Here is a 20,938-nt window from a genome sequence, read left to right on the forward strand (position 1 = left end):
ACACACACATATTACCTTGTATAAAGCAGACAAAAAAAGAAAAAAAATCTCAACAACAACTAAGATGCTAAAACTGCAATGTAGGTGTATAAAACTTTGTTATGAAAATGTCCTCTCTTGCACATGGAACACACATGTGTATCATACACATCACTACAAAGCATGCACCTCCAAAGAGGCTAACCCCTTCTGTGCCAGAGAATAAGGACAGTTTGTACAACGCTATGGGAGTTTTGTGTGCCTATTGGCAATCAAAGCGCGCATAGGGTTAAAGAAATTGTGCTTCTGGTTGCTATGGCTTAACAGGTTGAGGTGATTGTTTATAGCTTGAGGTGATTGTTTATAAAAGTTGATCATTGAGTAAACATCCAGCAGTTTTAATATCCCATATCTCAGGGCTTGGATGGGTTTATGAGAAAATTAGACTACTTCTCTTATTTCAGTATGATTGACTGCCCTTCCGTCATGATTAGTCCAATAGTGTCTGAGGTGCACAAATAATTTTTCTCATCTCTTCTTTCACAGCAGCATTTGAAGTGCATTCATACTGACAGTGAAATAACAGTCATGCCTTCTTAACCTATTCATTGAAAGTATGAGTAACCATGACCTACAATACAATTTTGCAGAAGCTTTGTCACAAAATTTCCATCACAGCAAAGATTGCAATTTTATTTCTACAACTTTACTTTGAACTGCATTTCTGGCATAAATGATTCCAGAAAAAGTTACTGTAAAACAAGGAACGTTCGCAAGCATTTTAATTTCGTGAATTTCACGAGCGGCAACATTCGCGAAATTAAAATGCACGCGAAAGTTCTTGCATACAATATGCATTGGATGCCAGTGGTAAGTCGCGAAAATTTCATGCTGCAAGAAAGGCCATTGGCTCCGCGGAATTCACGAAATTTTAATGCCACGAATATATCGTGTTTTACAGTACAATTGTACATGCCTTAGAGAAATAGAATGTTTCCATATGTGCACATGTGTTGCAGTCTCAAAATAATATGGCACACAGGGGGTTTACATGATGATATACAAAGAGTAAAACAAACTCTAACCCTGACTATTACCACTAAGATAAACTTGAAATTTGAGTGGATCAAGTTACACCTTAATGCAAGATGATGTAAAGTTGATAACACCAAGTGTCATTTTCCCCCTTTTAGAGTTAAATTAACATATCAGAGATATCAATGAGTTTCATGACTGGGTAGTACTCGTAGGGAAAGTTCAAAAGCATGAAATCTTTGTAATCCCGGTAATTATACCATCTACCTCTCCCAAGGCTTTTCTTAGCCGAGCCCGATACAGACACTCGGTCACAAGTGGCATGCGAAGCGGAGAAATCAATTCAACAGACGTCCTCGCGAATCAATGCTCGATGGGACAGGATTCATGCTCCCATTGGTCTACCATAGGTGGAGGCGCTGATGCATTGTTCGGATTAGATCAAAGAGCATTGTCTTAGAAGAAGGAGTCTGGGTTCTTTAAAGGACAAATTCACCTTGATGTACAAAATTGTATGTGTGGATCGAGTGAATGCAGCGATATTAGTAGAACACGTACATCACTGAAAGTTAGAGGAAAAATGAACAATCCATTCAAATGTTATGAATTTTTGACATTTCAGTAATGCCATTGCTGGATGACGAGACTACTACAGATTGTGATATTACATGCACAGAACAACTGAAAGAAAATATAAAGAGAATTCAATAACGGACATAACCTGTGCTCTAGTTTTAGATCCACCATTTACACTGGTAGAAGAATCCATTAAAACAATCATTGTGGTATGCTCTACACTGTAAGTGTCGTTTTCATTTCATTCTATTTTTTTCCCCTTTGGTAATATGTCCACATGTGCCAGACTTTTCTGCTTCAAGGATGGATGTCTGGACTGAAAAAGAAAAAGAAAAAAGAAAGAAATGGGGCAGGATGCATGTAAAATGCACAGAACCTGTTCTCTTATGTGGACACATGTGTCAAGGTTGGGGACACTGTCACATTAGCAGACACTATACTTTTTAATGGTATAATGGCCTTTTAAGTAAGTTAAAACCTGTGAAAGATCAGCAGAGTTGCTTTTTGTTTGTGTTTTTTACCTGCATCATTATGTCGGAGATGGGTTTCTCATTTTGGGTCTTTCGTTGAATGCACAGGAACTTGCCTGAAATCAATTCAATTGAATTGAATTGAAATCTTCCAACTGACATTCTGAATGTCAGTAACTCTCTGGTTTATTGCTACCAGTGAGAACTCACCTATAGAGTTACTACAAGAACTTGTGCAGCGCTTTTAACATCACAGCTCTCTCTATTGAGAGGAAATGAATTAAACAGATCTCCAAATAAAGTATTCAAAGGGGTATCTCAATACTTGCATCTCCTAAATGATAAGAACACACAAGACAAAGTTTGAGATTAAAAATTTTGAAGAGGAGGCAGTTATCACAAGAAGGGGACTGATTTTAGACCCTTTCTTAGGGCTGATTTTTAAAGGACCTCTATGAAAATTAGTCTGAACTATGGCTGATAAGGCAATCTTTCCCATGAGGGGAGAATGAATAAACACAAATATAGAAATAAAAAATAAAAAAGGAAAAACTCCTCCTAAAATCCATTGTTTTATCAAGTGTCTTCCAAGGAAAAGTGATTTGGATATCAAAATTTGGCCCACCTTCATAATCTTAGTACTCATCACGTTTCAAGTTAAAATCATTACCCCTGAGTAAAATCTGGGTCTCTAAACTTTCCAGATACTAGCAGCAGCAGAAGTATACACATAAGCTTCAAAATGTGTTATAGAGAAAACGTAAAAGAGTCCTCATTGGTGAAAAAATGCAGAGACCGACAATCAGATATTGATTTCTTGAAAACAAAAATTGGGAGGCATGCCCAATAGAAATTAGACGAACAACAAACAAACAAACATAAACATTGTCATGGAATGGAACCCCACAGCATGTTCATCGCAGTATGTGAGTGTAAGCTCCCGGGAACAAGAGCAGATGCGTTTCATTTGCGAAATGAACCGTTAATGGGACCGTCGACACGGATGATGGAACATTAAATGAGCGGTGGCCAGACCTGGAGAATTAGCAGTAAATCTTGCTAAATCCCTCCGTCTGGAAGGGTGCACACAATCCAACAATAAATATGGATTGAATCGCACTGGCAACTTATCCTCACAGCTCCAAATCATTAGGCTCACATTGTCTCTTTAATCTGTCCACATTACTGGGGATAACATCCCGTGGTCAGATGCGGAACGCTGACCGCTGGAACGGCAGGTCAAGGAGGAATTTGGCTGTCAGACTGTTGGTAAGACTCAGAAACTCTTCCAATACATCATTCTAACATCCACTCACCAGCAATTTGCTCATTCCAGATCTTACTTATTTCAGGGTCACAGTTAGACATCGACAGGATGAGTATATATTGAAATATTTAAATCAATACAAAACAACTGATAATGTGGAATTTTAAGCATTGCTGAGAAGAAAGAAAGACAGTGGAAAGGATGTTGAATATCAGGGAAATGTGTCACTCTAGAATCATAAACTTTACTTTCTCTTAAATAGCACAGTGAAGTGCAGAGTTCATGGACTCTTCAGAATGCTCAAGATACTTGTGAGAAAGATTTGAGATGTCACAAAGTTCTAGCATTTCCATGAAGAAATTATGCAGCAAAACAGATGAAAGGATGCACATGTACACCAACATCATTAGAAAGATAATAAACTTTCAGGCAATCAAGGTAACATTTTTGGTGCAAAATACACAAGCTAGCCTATATGTATATGAATACAAAAAGCACAAAATATACTGTATGCATCAAATATTTTGTGATGTTCTTAATTTTACAAATTTTATGAGTCAAGTGCTATTTGCGAATTTAAAAACACACAACAATATTAACTCTGATCCCGACATGAATGTGCCATGGATGCAGACATTTCTCTGTTCGGTACTGTCTTTATAACAATCGCCAATTTGACCACTTACAAAATTGTCCGGAAGTCCCCATTCCCCGAAAATGTAGACTCCCTATAAAATATATGGCATATACAGAATGCTTGTTTTTTGAGTAGCTTGTCCCATTGTAGCATCTAGAAGAAGTAGGTTTTGTTCTATATATGGAACATTTATCCGAGCCATGGAATTTTGCCAAAAATAGGCAGGAATATTCAAAGAGCTAGTCAGCCGTAATACATCTCATGGAATGAAGATCGATGAACAGTGCGATGACCACACGTCAATCATATCGACTAGACTCGTTCTCCCTAACCCCTCCTTCATTTCACTGAAAAAAGCAGGTATTGACGATAAATGTTCTTTTTCTTCAACTCCACAGGAGCATCAGCCCTTTTTTCAAGGATGTAATTCCGGCTTTCCACCCAAACTGTCTTGAACAAAAGAGGGGCTAAAGCCCAAGATATGCGCCTGGATTTGGGCATATTGTTTGAAACACCTGAGCAGTTAGGAGTCACAAGAGGGGGGTCAATATTACCTAATGGGGCATGACCGCATTTCACCATGCCCCCTCCCCTCCCTCCGCCCCTATAGATCCTCCCCCTTCTGAAGACCTGCTGGAAAGAGAGCTGAGTATCTACAATGTTAGGATGTTCTTGGGTGTTTGTTTTTCACTGGTGTATGCAGCTTGGGAAGTTCTGTAATCTGTCAAATCAAACAGGGATGGATATCAAATCCATTTTAACCATCATTTTTTACATTCTTAAGGAAAAAATACTATATGAGATGATATTAATCTAGGTTCTCTGAATGGGAATGAAGGCCTAGTCACCTGATTTCTTTCTTTCTATCAAGATTTCAAATTAGTACTTCCACTTTAGAGCAACATAACTAAAGGCTGCATAGAGGTTTCTACAACTGCCAAATGTAACCCAGCAAGTTTTAGTTTTATGAAAAGTGAAACAGGATTGACATGTACAGTACCTCTGTGACATAGTAGTGTACCAATTCTATGATAAATTGAACTGATGGATACCATGATTTACGGGTTACGACAATTGCCGAAAGCTTCTACAACTGGGTGATTGAAAGGCTACACAGATCTGAAGGGACCACAACATAGGACAGCAGCCTTAATCCATTAATTACGGGGAACCTAGTGGGGTCTGTGTAAAATCTATGGGTATTTCAGACTCTTACTATGGAAGGGGTTAAGATAACAGACCAGGGCCCTGTTTTATGAAGACTTAAAATTGATTATATAGTTGATTTCAACTGTAAGTCTATGGCAGCCTGTGTGGTAAGGAAATTCAAAATCAATTTTATATTTTGATAAAACGGGGCCCAGGGAACCTTTTCCTCTTTATGTCAGCTAAAGTTCATGTGAAAAAAAAAACACTCTAGCCCTGCTCAGCAATATCAATTTGAAATGCGTCACAAGTCAGCATATTTCTCTCGAACACTTCTAAATCCATTTGGATATTAAAAACCAACAAGAAATCTTCCGTACCGTGGTGCAAGCAAAGTAATGTCTTCACACCTCTGCAGAATGTACGGTGTTTTCCTAGCAGTTGTCCTGATTTAAAAGTGTGAAAGACATCTCAATATCAACCTGACAGCTGACTTTAGGTTTTAAATCTCAAGATCTGATGCAGTTTACTTGATGGACCATGTTCCTCAACCTGCATTTACTGCCGATGGTTTTTTTGTGATAGACTTTTCCCATCTCGTGTTTCCTTACCAATGCATGCTCCACTTCTGTCAGTTTCATTGGCCAGAATTCACAAAGGTATCTTAAATCAAGTCAAATACATAGTGGATTACAAGCCCTCAAAAGGCAATTCGCTATACCTAAATCATGTGCATGTCAGTATGTGTTCGTAATGGGATGTCTGTTAGCATGGTTGTGCATGAACTGGGTTTAAACTAATGTACTTTTCTGAATTTTGGCAACTGGGCCCTGTTGCATAAAACCCTTACCGCTGGACTTACTGCTCCTTTCTAGCGGTAAGTCTTCAAATTAGCAGTAAATTTTAGAATCCTTGATGCTGATTGGCTGTGATGCCTAATTTTGACGGTAGTTACCATTGAAATTCAACGGTAAGTTTTATGCAACGGGCCCCTGTATTTCACGATTACCATAAACTTCAACTTGTATTTTGCAAATGTCAGCTTCTAAATCTCGGCAGCATGCCAAGTTACCACCTGTTTCTATTGTTACAAAAATGACAAAAAAGGAATTTACAGGTGGTTAAAATTCCTAATGCTTGTTCAGAGCTCTTGTGCCAAATTTAGATCATCCCAAACGTAGATTTCATCTAAATTCCTTTCTAAAAATGTACAAAAGAAATGTGTCACCACCTGTTGTACATGTAACAGGGAACAAATAGGTACCCCAATTTTGAATCCATTGATTGCACCACATAAACTTTTTTGCTGTTCCAAAAATAGTTTATTTGAGGTGCTTTTAAGAATGTTAGTGAATTACAGCCTTATGTTTGACATTTGAAAATAAAAAACATGCAAAAATGGTTGGTAAGTCATGATGCTTGTACCTCTTTTAGCTTTCTTGTATTCTTATAATTTCATCTGCATTCTATGCACATCTATGATTGATATCCTCTTCATCTGTAACGAACAACTTCTTCAGAATTGGAAAAAAAACTTTTTTGGGCTCAAAATCTCAGATATTCTTGTCTATACATCATGTTCAAACCCCACAATGGTGATAAACCTTTAAATATGAATTTATATTTGTCACTTTTAGACATTTTTTCCCTCTATTGCAGTAGTAAGTCATGTGATATCAAACTCAATACCACCTACAAAATAATGTACATGTTTGACCTTTGACAACCTCTATATCAAAGGTCTGTCCTACGGCATGATTCTGCTAAGCACTGTATCTACACGACTCACTAAAATTTCTACATAAATCTGACGGAGTATGATATCATTTGGAATCACAGTCTTGAATACAATACTTGTACCAGAACAGAATACCAACAAAAATGATAACCAATGTGCACATACACATATGCCTCCATTTGCCATACTCTTACCTAGCTCATACACTCTGAAGACAGTCATTTTAACAACCTTTGTCATTATGTTTCTTAAAGTTTCTGGTGTTACATTGTGGCGGAATGACAAAAAGTTCAAGTAAAAGCACGCAACTTTCAGCTTGCACTTCTATGTAGCTATCAAGCACCCCTCTCATTAGTGCGCACTCTTGAGCATTACCTCGATTGACTGCCAATGGCAACGAGGCTTCCTCCATGTTTTCGGACGACAATCTCTGCCACAAATGGCAACATGATGATAACTTGCTGCCGGCAAGTTCTGGTAAAGTACAGATTCCCTCCCTATTGCCCCTTCCCCCTTCTTTCGGTGGACGGTAGAAATCTACGTCACTTCACTGGATTGATTTGTTTTTTCTTTCTTGCTATTACTGAACACATGCAGACTGCAGGCAGTTTGAACTTAAACTACTGTGTCACATGAATTTCAGCATGGTGTGAGTAAAACTCACTTGATACTTTCCTCTTCCCACTTTCACTGACAGAAAGGGGAAAAAAACAAACTAAAAACGGGTATTGTTGGAGTCAATATCTTGATTTAGAAGCATTAGCTCATAGCACAAAACCAAAACCAAAACCAAAAAGTAATTTAGGATTCCTACTGAAAGATATGTATGTACAAATTTGTTCAGAGACATAAGGCCAAAACATAATCCACCAAATAAAGTTTTCTTTTCTGAATATTCATCAATGAAAGCTAAAGAATGAACCCTGTCAGTAGAGCTATATTCCCTTTCTTCTTAAGTGACATGCGATTCCAAACTTATCTTGTATCGAGTGCCACTACAGGTTAACTTTGATAAAATGACAAAGTGAAAAAAAAGTTATAAAACATTCCAATGCGAAAATGCCAATACAAAGCACAAACATTTGTTTTTGCTTTGTTTTGGCGTTTTCTCATTGGATAAATACTTACATTACTTACATAAATACTTAGACTCACACTTTAGTGAAATGCAGCTGGTGTAATTCAGTAAAATAATATACTAGTATGTTTGTCTATGTGCTGAGCATATGACTGATCATAGAATGCACTTAAACTGTGACCAGACTACTGTGTCCAAACCTTTCGGCCTTCTGGTCACTATGTAGCCAATGAGGACAAATTCATGAGAAATCTAACAAAGATATCAACTCCTAGTGTGTGCGCATGAAGTGTGAGCTATACATGTCAGCAGTCCATACAGGATGGGGTGGGGGCTTGTATTGTGATCTAGTATGAGTGTATTCAGGTTGGTCAGTATCCCAAGTTTATTCATTTATCATTCTTCTTCTTCTTCTTCTTCTTCTTGAGGAGGTTGGGGAGATAATTTCTCTATTTTTCTTTCTTCTTCTACATAAACTAGGGCCAACTGTAGCTTAAAATATCACATTATGTTTCAGAGTGCTCAATTCATGGTCACAGTCATAGCATAATATTACCCTTCCTCTTCTGCCCTGAACTTCCACCTTAATGCATTTAAGTGTATGACATCTCTTATAATAAAAAGATAAAAACAATTTTATCTAAAAAAACAAAAACAAAAAAACAAAATCACTCCATGGATCTTTTTCTTACTTCTGAAGATGTACAATTGCTACTTATTGCTTAAAATAAACTTTGAAGCATGTGATTTCTTCTGCAGACAAAATCTGGTGTAAAATAGGAGCACTTGTAGTCTTTGCAAAAGGTTGAGGGAGATGATCTGAGTTAGAGCACATTTATATCCCTAACTTGGTAATTACTGCTAACAAAAATGACGAGTATATCTTTTTTTCATAAGTAGTCATTCCTGACAAGGCTACATCCCTATCATTATGATTGATCTGTAATCAGCAGGTGGAATTAATGAGCTGTGGCACATCTATTCATGCACCATGGTCTATCAGCATCGGGATCCTTGTGACTTGCAATTTGACAATCAATCAAAATTATGGCATTGAAAATTAGGTCCCTGCAAACCAAAAGTACTATTGAACACTAAAAAGCAGGACAGCAGTCGCATTCACACAGTCTAAACTGCAGGATAACGATCATGATCAAAATCTTGAGATTTTTTTTTTTTTTTTTTTGGTGCCGGTTTAGACGGACAGAAATATAATGGTAATTGCTAATCACGATAATCTGTCTATCAAGCTCAAGCTGTGCATGCCCGATATCTATCTACCGTAGTGGTGACACTGTCCTTTGTGCGTTGTTCAGTCATTCATATTTTTGAATGACGGGACAGAAATTTGAGATTTTTGGCTCTAGTTTTCACACACATGCCATGGTGTGAATTATCACACTCTTTCTCAAATTACTGTGATAATTCTGAAACAAGATTTCTTGCAATGTGGACAGCGATGCTGATTGCACTATTCAGTGGGATCTTTATGTCAAAACAGGCATACTTGGATGATATCATAACACCCAACGTGAAATTCATGAAAAATAAAACCTTGTGAAATATACGGCATATAGAGTATAAGAGATGCAGTGAAATTCAGAGTTGCCAATTTGATGATGGCAAAATGATTATTTCTGCTGCTAACTTCTGCCAGGAAATGAAGGATCCAATCAAATAGAATGTTTCATATCAAACAAAATGAAAAAAAAACCTCTTCAAAATGAGATGACACACAGTTCTGACTGCAATTACAGCTTTTTCCGTGACATCAGTCACATCATAGTAATAACAATGCCATCTTATTTCCCCAGGGTAGCATCTTCTGTGCAAACAACTTTTTTTTTGTTTGTTTTTTAGCACAGAGAGCCCTACCCCTATCACTCACCACCAGCTTTCATCAGGGAGCCAGACACCCTTAACCCGTTGAAGACGAGTCCAGAGTATACTCGGGCTGGGGTCTATGGGAAATGCGTGTTGCAGCAATATCACCTCATCTTCAACGGGTTATTAGCCAGCTTCTTACCACCAGTGTGGAGAGGGTGCTCATAGAGTAACTTAGTTAAAATGACACTCGCGAGACAAACTAGATGCAATCACCGAATAGTGCTTGCTTTCAGCTTGACTCTACCACTCGAGAAAATTGCCCCGAATCTGATAAGTTAATTGCCCTGTCATTATTCTTCGATATCATGCAATGTTTGATAAAGATGTGATTGCTGCTTTAATTAGAGAATGTTTTAGGAAGAGTGCTTTAAAATTGAGCTTTGGTGATGAATGACAGGCAAACAAATGGCAGACAAATAAAAAGATAGAGAATGAGATAGAAAAAGGACAGACTAAAAAAACAACAACAACTAAGAAAATTGGTCTGAAGCTGCATTTACACCAAATCCAGCATGGGTCATGGAACAGGGTTTTTGCTATGGTGGGCCAAAAGGAATCATGTCTAGTTCTGTTACAATATTACTTCCCCGCTAATAATTTTGCTACAAAATCAATCGTCTCCTGTTGAGTTTTCGTTGCTCTTGATTTTGACATTAACATTTTGGATGATTTTGTACCGAATTACTGATTCTGTTTAACAGAACCAGACATGCCTCCTTTTGGTGCACCATAGCAAAACCCCGGCCCATTGCCCATCCCATGCTCGGTGTAAACGCAGCATAAGGCATTTTTGTTCGGCACCACATGTGTTTCAGCCTCCAGAAGTGAACCCTATACTGAGGAAATAGACAGTGCTGTCACATACACACAGTTCCAGGAGGTGGAGCGGGATTCAAACTGAAACAGTGTTCCAATTGTTTAGATACGTGATACGTTCTGTGTACTTGCATTGGACTTTACTGTTAAACCAGAAACTTTTTGTAAATGGGAGCTGATGCACTTTTTACAGGCATGAAACTTTCGCAAATTTTCACTGGCATTCAATGCAACTTCTAGACAAAACCTTTTTTTTAATTTTACTTTACTTACTTAGCATTTTGCTTTCGCAGATCTTGACTTCTCATGAAATTTGAAAAAGTTTCATGCATGTGAAAACTTCTGGTTTTACAGTATCATGAAAAGCTTTTGGCATATGGACAGAAGGGGACTCCCAATGTCCCCTATGCCTTACGATAAACTATGAAAAGTCCTGAGTCTACACCATAACATAGTAGGGCAGTCAGCTTTCAGCAGGACCAAGATATGAATTGAACACCAGGGAAAAAGATAAACGTCAATGATGCAAAATCCTTCATAATGCCAAAATATAGGGCTTAATTTCAATATGTAAGAAAAATATTGGATGTCTTACCTGCTCTTGCGAACCCTTTTATCACCAACGCCAACACTGCGCCGGTGTTCGTTCATGTCTGGTGTATTGCTCCCACTAAGCGTCACATCACTATCGCTTCCAGTCCTGGTTGAGAGACTGCCCAAACTCCCATCTGGGTTGTGCGAACTCAACCTCTGCACCAGATCGGGGTTGAGGAAACTGGGTGGAGAAGGTGAGGGTGATTGACTCAATTTATTCTCCCGCTGCAATGGTGTCCCATCTTGGTTGTCCTTGGCAACACTACTGCCTTCATCTTCATCATCATCGTCATCTTGGTCTGAAGGTTCCTCAACACCAATAACGGGGATAGCCAGACCTGGCTGCCTCCGAACGCGCACATCCGTCAGCGAGCTGCTCCGGTTGCCGTTCTCCACCGCTCCTAGAACGCTGCACTTCTCGGCGGTCGCAAGGTCCTCATGGGAGGCAAAGGAGCGCGGCTTTCCCGCGAGCGGCGAGGTCCCCGTCTGGCCCCGCTCTCCAGCAGGCAGCCGGCAGCTGCTGCTGCGATTGAGCAGATGCTGCGCCATTGTCTGGTGCGTGGGACGCTCCGCGGAACTTGGGCTCGTCTCGGGACCGCTCCCAGTTTGGTCCTCCCCCTCCATCTCTTTCTTCTGCTCCTCCACCTCTCTCTTCTCTTCCTTGACCTTTGCCCTGTTCTCATCAATTACCCACACCTGCTCCAAGGGGATGGGCTGGTTGGAGGGGTGCGAGGTGGTAGCAAGGGGGCTGATGCCTGCCGAAAGACAAGAAGAAAGATAATGATGGTTATGACACTGATGATGACAGTAACAGTAGTCATCATATGAAAGATAAGAGATAAAATGACATCAACAATGATTACATTAAAGATGGTAATAATCATGATAAATATGTAGCTGATATTTCTTGTTTTCACTCTACAGACAACTATGAATACCACTCTTCCTATACATGTAACTCCTGATCATTATCATTATTGTCATGTTCATTGTCATCAGGCTATCAAAAAAGAAAATTAGAATCTGAAGATAGATCACATTACAATAACAATTCCTGGCACATAATCAGACCATTCTGATGCGAAAGATAATATGACACATACCCATGAATTATGGAATGTCCTATAGTTTCAAGAAAAGAATCCTCTTTAGAGTCAACAAATGACGATGATTACGGGATCAGTGGAGCCTAACGAAACTGTAACGAAATCATAACACGATGCAGTGATGATGAATGTGGCAAAACACTAAAAAAATTGAATATTGTTTGATCCCTTCCTATGCATACCTGGGGAAGGTGGAAAGAAAAATAATCAGTTCCTCATGGGAACTCCTCATTGTCACGTAATTCAATCTATGGACAAATTGTAACATCAATATGAGAGGGATTTTTTTCAGATAACTTTTGAAGAAGCTGCATTTTGCCTTGGGCAAAGAATAAAACAAAGAGAACTCATTGAGAATCCATCTTTTTTTTTCAATGGTAAACTCTATGGCAGTTGCATTTTCATTAGGAGTTCTGCATCCAAATTGCATAGAAGATGCAAAATATTCTGGCAGTAGTTCGATGCGAGAGCAAATTGAAGAGGGACACATTAAGAATACAATATATCCACATCATCTGAAGATGTGGAATTCATCATGGAGAACTGTGGTTTTTTTTCCCACCATACCAGCTGCATAAGAGCGAGGTAGGTGATTGCATGTTACAAAATGCACCATTATATGCAGAAAGAAAAAAAGAAATTATTAAATTATTCACAGCATCGAGGGAGCAAGACCGGGAGGATCATAATGTTGAACATAGTAGGCATTGAAAGCCTGCACAAATCTTCGAGATAGTCTGATGCAACTTATGCAGGAATATTGCGGAGATGCTGAGCAGTACTATGTTTTCTTGAATACGAAAAATGCAGGTGGAATGGAGATTCACGTTCATTCATCTTCTGCCCTGCTGTGATTAGGATGCATGAAATAGAAAAGTTTCTGTGTAGTGCTAACTTCTTTATGTGTGTGTGTGTGTGTGTATGTGTATGTGCGTGTGTGTGTGGTGCATACAGTCCTCATTAAAGGTACTGTTTACCACTGGGAGCAGCGATTTAAAAAATGTATGAGTTATCATGTTTGATGCATTATATATTTAAGTCAGCTGTATCACAAAAACATCCTACCATATATACAAAATTTGCAATAAAGCCTTAAATATAGGAAGATATTGCTATTTTTCTCAATTAAACCATAAAAGTGGACGGTTTATTCTAGAAATAAATTCATCATTTAAAAACTATTGTTCAGATTTTGTATATCTCACAATACTTAAATTGATTAAACTGATTGACATTTTTTAATTGGTTGTTGCTATCTCTGACTCACACCTTAGAACTATTTTGAAGCACTAAAGCTGGGTTTTTGTTTCATCTGCAAATGGTAAATAATGCCTTTAAAAGATCTTGTTTCCCTAAACTGTGACAAAACTTTCATTCTAGTTTCATCATTCTCACAGAAGATGTGACAGAGTAGCCAAAAAAAAAAGTGCTAACATTTTTAACCACTTTAATCTTGAATCAGCAAGTATGCAATAACTACAGTCACCATGCTACCTGGAGCGCTCATGTTGGCGTGTACTATACTATATGCCATTGCTCATGCATTGCAGTTCTTGAGTTGCAAAGATTGAGCGCTATATTGATACCCAGTGAAGAAAAGAAGGTTGACGTACCTTTTTTATTGATGACAAAAATTTTTTGACAACAAACATTTTTGTAAAGTCATATCTTCAAACCAATGGGAGCTTTGTGAGGTGATGACATCATCATCTTGCATTATGTGTAATTTGCATAAATACTAGTGACTGATAATACTGTTTTGCAAACATAAGTTCAGCTTGAAATTTTGTCTTTTTTTAAAAATTTCTCATAATACTTCAATGGAACTTCTCTGTGCTGTTCACCTGACTTTGACTCTTAACTAAAGTCAACTCGAACACATACATGTACAATAAGTGTGAAGTTTCCCTTTAATTTTTCTACTCCTTTCACTAGACCAGCCAATGATGTCACTGGACAGTTGCAGACCGGGGGATGATTAATTAAGCTGTTGATAGCCGAAGAGGGTGCACCTGTCCCAATTCTCCAACTATTTGTCCACTGATTGTAAATCTAAAACACTTGCTTCGGGGGAAGAGGGGAAATCAATAGAAATGAACTTTGAGAGACGCTTTTCATTCAGAATGGAAACACCATTTCTTTCTTTCTTTTTCTGCAGTTTGTATCAGTATTGCTGCAGGCATATTGAGATAGATCATCGAAGAACACCTTTCAAATACTTTTCACAAAGACTCCATTGTTAGGTATCATTTTTCTTGAAAAAAAAAAGAATGAGAACACATCCCAACAGAGAAAGTTGTTTATAGGGTAAAAGCTGTGTCAGACATGAAAGAGATTGGCCCCATTACAAAAGAAAAAAATGCAATTGAAAGTAATTGACCAAAATTGTACGAATGAAAACAGAATTGGCCTCCTTTATGACAGTAAATGTTAGTAAATCCCTTTTAAAAGCTTCAAAATGGCACCTGCTAACAGCCCTATTGACCACTTACACTAATGTCTCCTGTATTGTAATTTATGTTTGTTTCACAAAAGTACAGTTTTTCTTCTTAAAAGAAAGTAAATAAACAGTAACAGCGGGACGTGTTATTTATGATAAAATGTGAATTTATCAGTACAAGAACAAATATGAAGTGCCCATTAGAGGACACTTTGAACCATTCTCAAGCATTCTGTCTTTACAGTATTTGCCTATCTTTAATTTAGACCCTGTTTACAGTGCGGGGCTGGGCCGAGCCGCGGTCGAGCCCGGCCTCAATTGTGAGGCTGGGCCCCGCAATTTTGTCCGCTTACACTGCCGGGCTCCGCCGCGCTTTTGATTCAAACCTTTCAATATGTTGTCGTAGTGGCGCTCTGCTTGTAAACAAATGCAATTTGGTATTGTCTGGTTTTCAGACTCTTTGCAAAATGAATTCCGTGGCGACAAAGTCGCCGTTCGGGCAAAGGCCTTTGCTGAAGGAAAAACTCCTTTGCAGGACAAAACCACCTTAAACTATACCATTTTTGACGTTGAGGGGGCTAATATCCTGAACAGCGAAATAGTACAGGCAGAGGGTTTGGAAGCCAGACTAAAATTGGCCGCGCATTTGGCCCAGTTTACATTTACACTGAGAAAAGGCCGGGCTCCAGAGCGAGGCCAAATGCGAGGCCAATTTTGGCCTCGCATTTGGCCTTTTGCGCGTTTACACTGAAGCGGGGCTGGGCCGAACCGCGGCTGAGCCGCGGCTGAGCCTCACACTGTAAACGGGGGCTTAGATCTTAGCCTAGATTCATAACTCTTTCTCGAGGTAAATTTACCACTCGCAGATAAGTGTCACATGCAAAAATGCAATGAATCACTCATTAAAAACAAAATAAAACAAAGCATTATAAAAGGGAGCTTATGCTCCATCAGAAAAGACAGCAAAAACTTTGTAATATGGTGTAAAATGTGAATACATAAACATATCTTGGCATGATAAAACTTTCATGAATGTCAGTAAAGCCATGAAATTTTGTAGTAAACTATACAACATTTAACATACAGTATATGAAGACAAAAATTATTCAAAAGCAATGAATAAAGCCTTGTATCAATTGATAGATTCTAGACATAGCAGACGATTCACAAACATCCTGCGGATGGGGTCAGTTGCTTTCTTACCCAGGTATTTTCCATAGGAACGTTCCATGGTAAGAACTAGCCCTGTCAAAAGCCACAAACTCGGCACAAGAAGGGCGGTGAGCTCCAAACTTTTCTCCTCACAAAATCATAATTCAACCACTATCAATTTTATGGAGACATCCTACTGCAGTAGTGAGGAGCAGCTTGTCCAACAGAAGAAATGTCAAACTGAAGACTTTTTAATCATGGATAATAACACTGATACATCTCACTGAGATCTCGCTGCTCCGTGAGCACTCTGTATCCACAATGGCTGCCAGACTCCTCTCCGACCAACAGCTTTCTCAATCCATGCACGACTTTTGAAATAAAGACATCTGCAGCACATCACGGTTTTATTACCAGTAGGTACAGCTCGATTGGAGCTTTTCTCATATTGCAAGCACACACACAGACACAGACTCAAATACATACATGTATACAGATCTGTTGTGAATACAATATGCAGTACATCAGCAGGGACATGGCAAACCGTCAAGTAAACAGTAGCTTGGTGTACCGGTAAAAGGTCAACTAATAGACCAAAGGCAACATAAGAGTTGTGTCATCCCACCCCTGTCATAAATACTATGGCAAACATAGGGGGATGCATTTCAAACAGCCCACTTGTACTCCACTGGCTGTAATTAAGCTGAGTCGATGGCTTGTAAATCTCCCCGCTATTCTTTAAGTTAAGGGGCTGTGGCAATCTTTGAAACACTGCATTGTCAAGTGGGGTCTGATGCGACTACAATTAACCCATCACATACATACAGAAACCTAACTATTAAAGCTAAAACACTGTCCTCAGAAGAGCTCAAAATTCACCTTCCATCACTCGGAATTTACTTGCAATATATCAAAATACTCTATCAAGAAACTGCCTGACATGATTTTGCCAGGATGATGAATGTTTTGGAGTATTCTGAGATCAAAAGTGTAAAACAGTAAAAGTTTGTACCTGACTTTTTCATCATTACTGAAATAAACATTGTGTTACCACATAATTATCTATTTATTTTTTAAACAAATATCTCCATTTTTTAGAGCAAAATCAACAGTTTTTGCAGTCAAATGGAAACTGTTTTTCTTTTAAACTGAGTTGTGAACAGTGGAGAAGTAACAATTATTTGGAAGGCAACAAGTTATAAGTCACAACTTGTTCGCTGTTCTTTGTTTTTAGCTTCCATTTGTTTTATTTTTTGCTTCCATTTGTTTTTATTTTGGATAGATTTCAAAAGAAGACCAACTTAAAAGGATGAGTGACCCATAGGATCCAAAATCCTAAAAATAAATTGCTTCTAATAGTGGACAAAGTGCGCATTCTTTACCAGTAATATGCAATTCTAATTACCTTAATTCCTGAAAAGTTCTTTTCATTGTGTATTTGTTTGCCCACATCCAGCTATATTGAGATCAATCATGCAATTTGTAGGCAATGACCTCTGCTAAGTGGCAAGTATACGAAGGAATGGCATAACGTTCAAGGAACCCACTTACATGTAGCAACCCACTTGGTTTGAAAATAGCATTTTATTGCTATAATACAGCTAAGCATCATACCGGTACACAGAATTTCAGACTGAGCTCCCAATAAAGTGTAATTTTGCATGATTTGTAGAACATTGTTCTTGTTTAATTCTCTGCCCAGCTTCACATTTATTTGGATGTGGCATGCAGCATGAAAACGCATCCTTGTGGCCATAATTTGCTGAGCTGAATTCACAGAAACGAGATAGGGCATGCATGACAAGGTGGTTCATTCAGTAGCATGGCTGCCTTGCTATCAAATGGCTCGAGTTCCAGTCCCATTGAGTCTTGAAAATACATGGTTGTAATGTTGTGTGTTATGCCATCTCTTCCAGCAAGAAGTATTGAAAAACACTCTGTCCCTGGAATAGGATATTAATTGGAGGTCCAGTGTGTGTCTGAGAACAGTGAGTGGTAACACAGCTGAAATGACAATGCACTACTAGCTTCATCTTAAAAAAAAAAAAAAACACCTTCAACCAAACAAAGTTTTGAATTTATCTTTTCTTCGCATGATCAGTTTCATTTCATTACCACAGGCAAAGAGCATCAATGCTCACGAGAAATATTTTACTGCATAAATCAGATTTTATGATGTGTGTGTTTAGAAGCCCATGAGTAACTGCTTAAAGTAGCAATCATGATTTTCTCTCACACAAAATACCATGCCTCTGGCATTATGCAATTGAGTGCTGTCACCTTTAAGATGTACTTAACCCGTTGAGGACGAGTCCCAATATACTCGGGCAAGTGTCTATGGAAAATGTGTGCTATGTTGTAGCAAAATCAAACCGTCCTCAATGGGTTAAGACGCACTTAATAGAGCTCAAAGCATCAGCTCATCTTACAACCGTGGTAAGTCTATGTTCGCAGTCAAGACTGATATGTGCTCAGGAGTTACTATTAAATGGCCTGGAGTGCAATGCCTACATGTAAAAACATTTAATCTACCCCATTCAAGCATCAGTGCCTTAGAGCTCTGTGCCAAAGTTTGATTACTGCCAAGGCGTGAAGTGCAAAATCAACTTTATGCAGTACCGTGAACGTGCTGATAATTACCAGCTTCTATGGCAGCCTGAACAGACCCATTTACAGCATACATGACATGCTCCTTACACGTATCATTTCCTTTCAAATATAATTCAAGAACCTCTGGCCCCAATAGCTTTGGTAAAGGAATGGGTCTTGGGTGATATAAAGGCATAGTTCATCCTTCTGATACAAGGTTATAATGTGGCTATGGCAAAATGTGTAAATTTAGCAATTTATAGCACAGTCTCTCTCTTCAAACACATAATTACTTGACACTGTAAACCTTTACTTAAAACTCATGTTATCAAGGCGTTTTCACAGCATGCAACAATTTTAGACCTTGTCTCCACACATTAGAACTATTGACTGTCTCCACAAGTGGAGGACAGCTATAAACTATTTTCATATTTCAGCATTTATGACATACTTTTATGCTACAACCTTTGTCTGTTGTAAAAAAAGATTTACAACTGTACCTTGGCAACATTCAAAGTGCCCTCCTTGTCTTACAGTGAGGGCAGAATATTCAACTTACGTACAGTACATAATCACGAGTACGACGAATTACCCACTCCCACCTAGGCTGAAACACAAACTTTGTTCTTTTCACTTTCTTTTGGTAAACTTGCAGTAATAACTGTGTGATCAAAATATCATAATTTTACCTATCAAAGCAGCAGAACAACCTTTGATGAAATAGAAAAGTCCAGGTGAACTCAACAAGTTTTGAAAAAAATTGCTGTTATTATTTTTCTATTATTAGTATTATTATTTTTCTATTATTGCTATCATTATTATTATTATTATTATTATCATCATCATCATCATGATTATAATTTCCTTTTTCCTTTTGAGGGAGGGGGAGGCGAGGGGAGGCATCATAACTCTCATGAGCCTTGAGCATTTGTCAGAGTGGATTTGGCATAAGTCACAAGAATAATCAGCATTGTGATGATTATTATCACTCAGATCATATGGATCATGATAAACTGATGATCAGATCTGATGAAGATGGAATACCCTACAAGTTACAAATATACCTAAATCGATACACCTACACCAACAAATAGAGAAAAAGTAACAAACGATTAAATTTTGGTAGTGATCCGACAATTTTGATGGAATTTATGAAGGATTTTTGATATTTTGACAGGTAGGGTCAATGAACTTGGGAGTTCAGGCTGCACATATTTGAGGTTTGCATGCGCGCACTAAAGTGCGTGCTATAGTTTCTGCCAAGGTGAGGCGCGCCGCGCAGCTGGAAGTTTATGATGTAACAAAAGGTTTCCATATTGGGAAATCGGGCGACTTTCAGCACACAATGCTATGGGTGCAAATCACTGATCTCTACATAATGGAAAAATAAAATCAGTGGTGGAAATGAGCTGCATGCTTGGCGGAGGTCTGCGCTCTCAGAGTGCTTTTCTAGTTATAAGATGTGTTCTTTTGTGGACTGGTATACAGGAACAGCATTAAAAAAAAGTTCCTGGCAGGTGAAAAACAAAACCAATTAAATATAAAACCTCTGTCTGGGTTAATGGTATTAGCCAGTTGAGGCACAGGTACACTGAAACATGATGGCTTTTCCATAATGAGACAGAATCATGGTCAAAATTGTGACCATGGACTATTCAGCCAAGAATGAAATACGCTTACCTTGTTTATTATATGCGTGTGTCAGCACATGTTTATCACTGCATGTTTGCTGACGCAAGCGATGCGTTACGTGCATTTCAGCAAGTCACAAGTTGCATAATCCATGGACTACATTTAAACTACCCTGGTACCTTTCTAAATTCCAACCAATAAGGGCCAAGGTAGCTCTAATCAACTAGTTTGACCAGGCACTCGCAGCAAGCATGTTGCCAGTGATGACCAGAATGAGCTCAATGACTACCTCGTTCCAATCAATGGAAAACCAGCTGCTGCCTGTAAACTTTGATATTCAAGGGCACCATGGCAATAATGTAAAGTGTATTTTTGCATTATACACTTGCTGACTTGAGAAACAGCCGGTGATATAACTGGTGCAAAGCAAATTGATGTCCTATGTATATAAGCTCTATCCATAGTTCTTGTGTTCCTTTTGCAACCCAGAAAATAGAATTCCTTTCATGAGCTGGTATATTGTATTTCTAAGTAAGTAATTCAGATCTTTCCTAAGATAATTAAAACAGGAAATTTCTTTATGATGGAGGGGGAAACAATGCTAAAGATCTCCAGTTCATTTATTCAGACCCTTAAAAAAAAAATCCAACTGTCATTCTCGGTACAAAAGGTGATAATATTCTTGAGTAAAATGGGGTTGGTCTTTTATCTAAATTTTTTAAAACTCTAAGGTGTATAACCACAAGATTTCATACACAATGATGAGAGACATGCTTTAACCATACAAATTTTGGGA

The 20,938-nt window shown here is 38.4% G+C and overlaps 1 protein-coding gene across 1 annotated transcript in view; it reads right to left on the reverse strand.

The window, feature by feature from the left end:
* LOC139718534 (band 3 anion transport protein-like) overlaps positions 1-20,938 on the reverse strand; it is a 149,537-nt gene that overhangs the window by 55,750 nt on the left and 72,849 nt on the right. The window contains exon 3 of the mRNA XM_071630006.1: positions 11,225-11,978. Within this exon, the coding sequence (XP_071486107.1) occupies positions 11,225-11,978 (754 nt within the window). The remainder of the gene's footprint in view (positions 1-11,224; positions 11,979-20,938) is intronic.

This window comes from Diadema antillarum, unplaced genomic scaffold (assembly GCF_040938485.1).
Source record: "Diadema antillarum isolate AM-2024a unplaced genomic scaffold, OU_Dant_1.0 scf00000095, whole genome shotgun sequence".
Classification (NCBI taxonomy): domain Eukaryota; kingdom Metazoa; phylum Echinodermata; class Echinoidea; order Diadematoida; family Diadematidae; genus Diadema; species Diadema antillarum.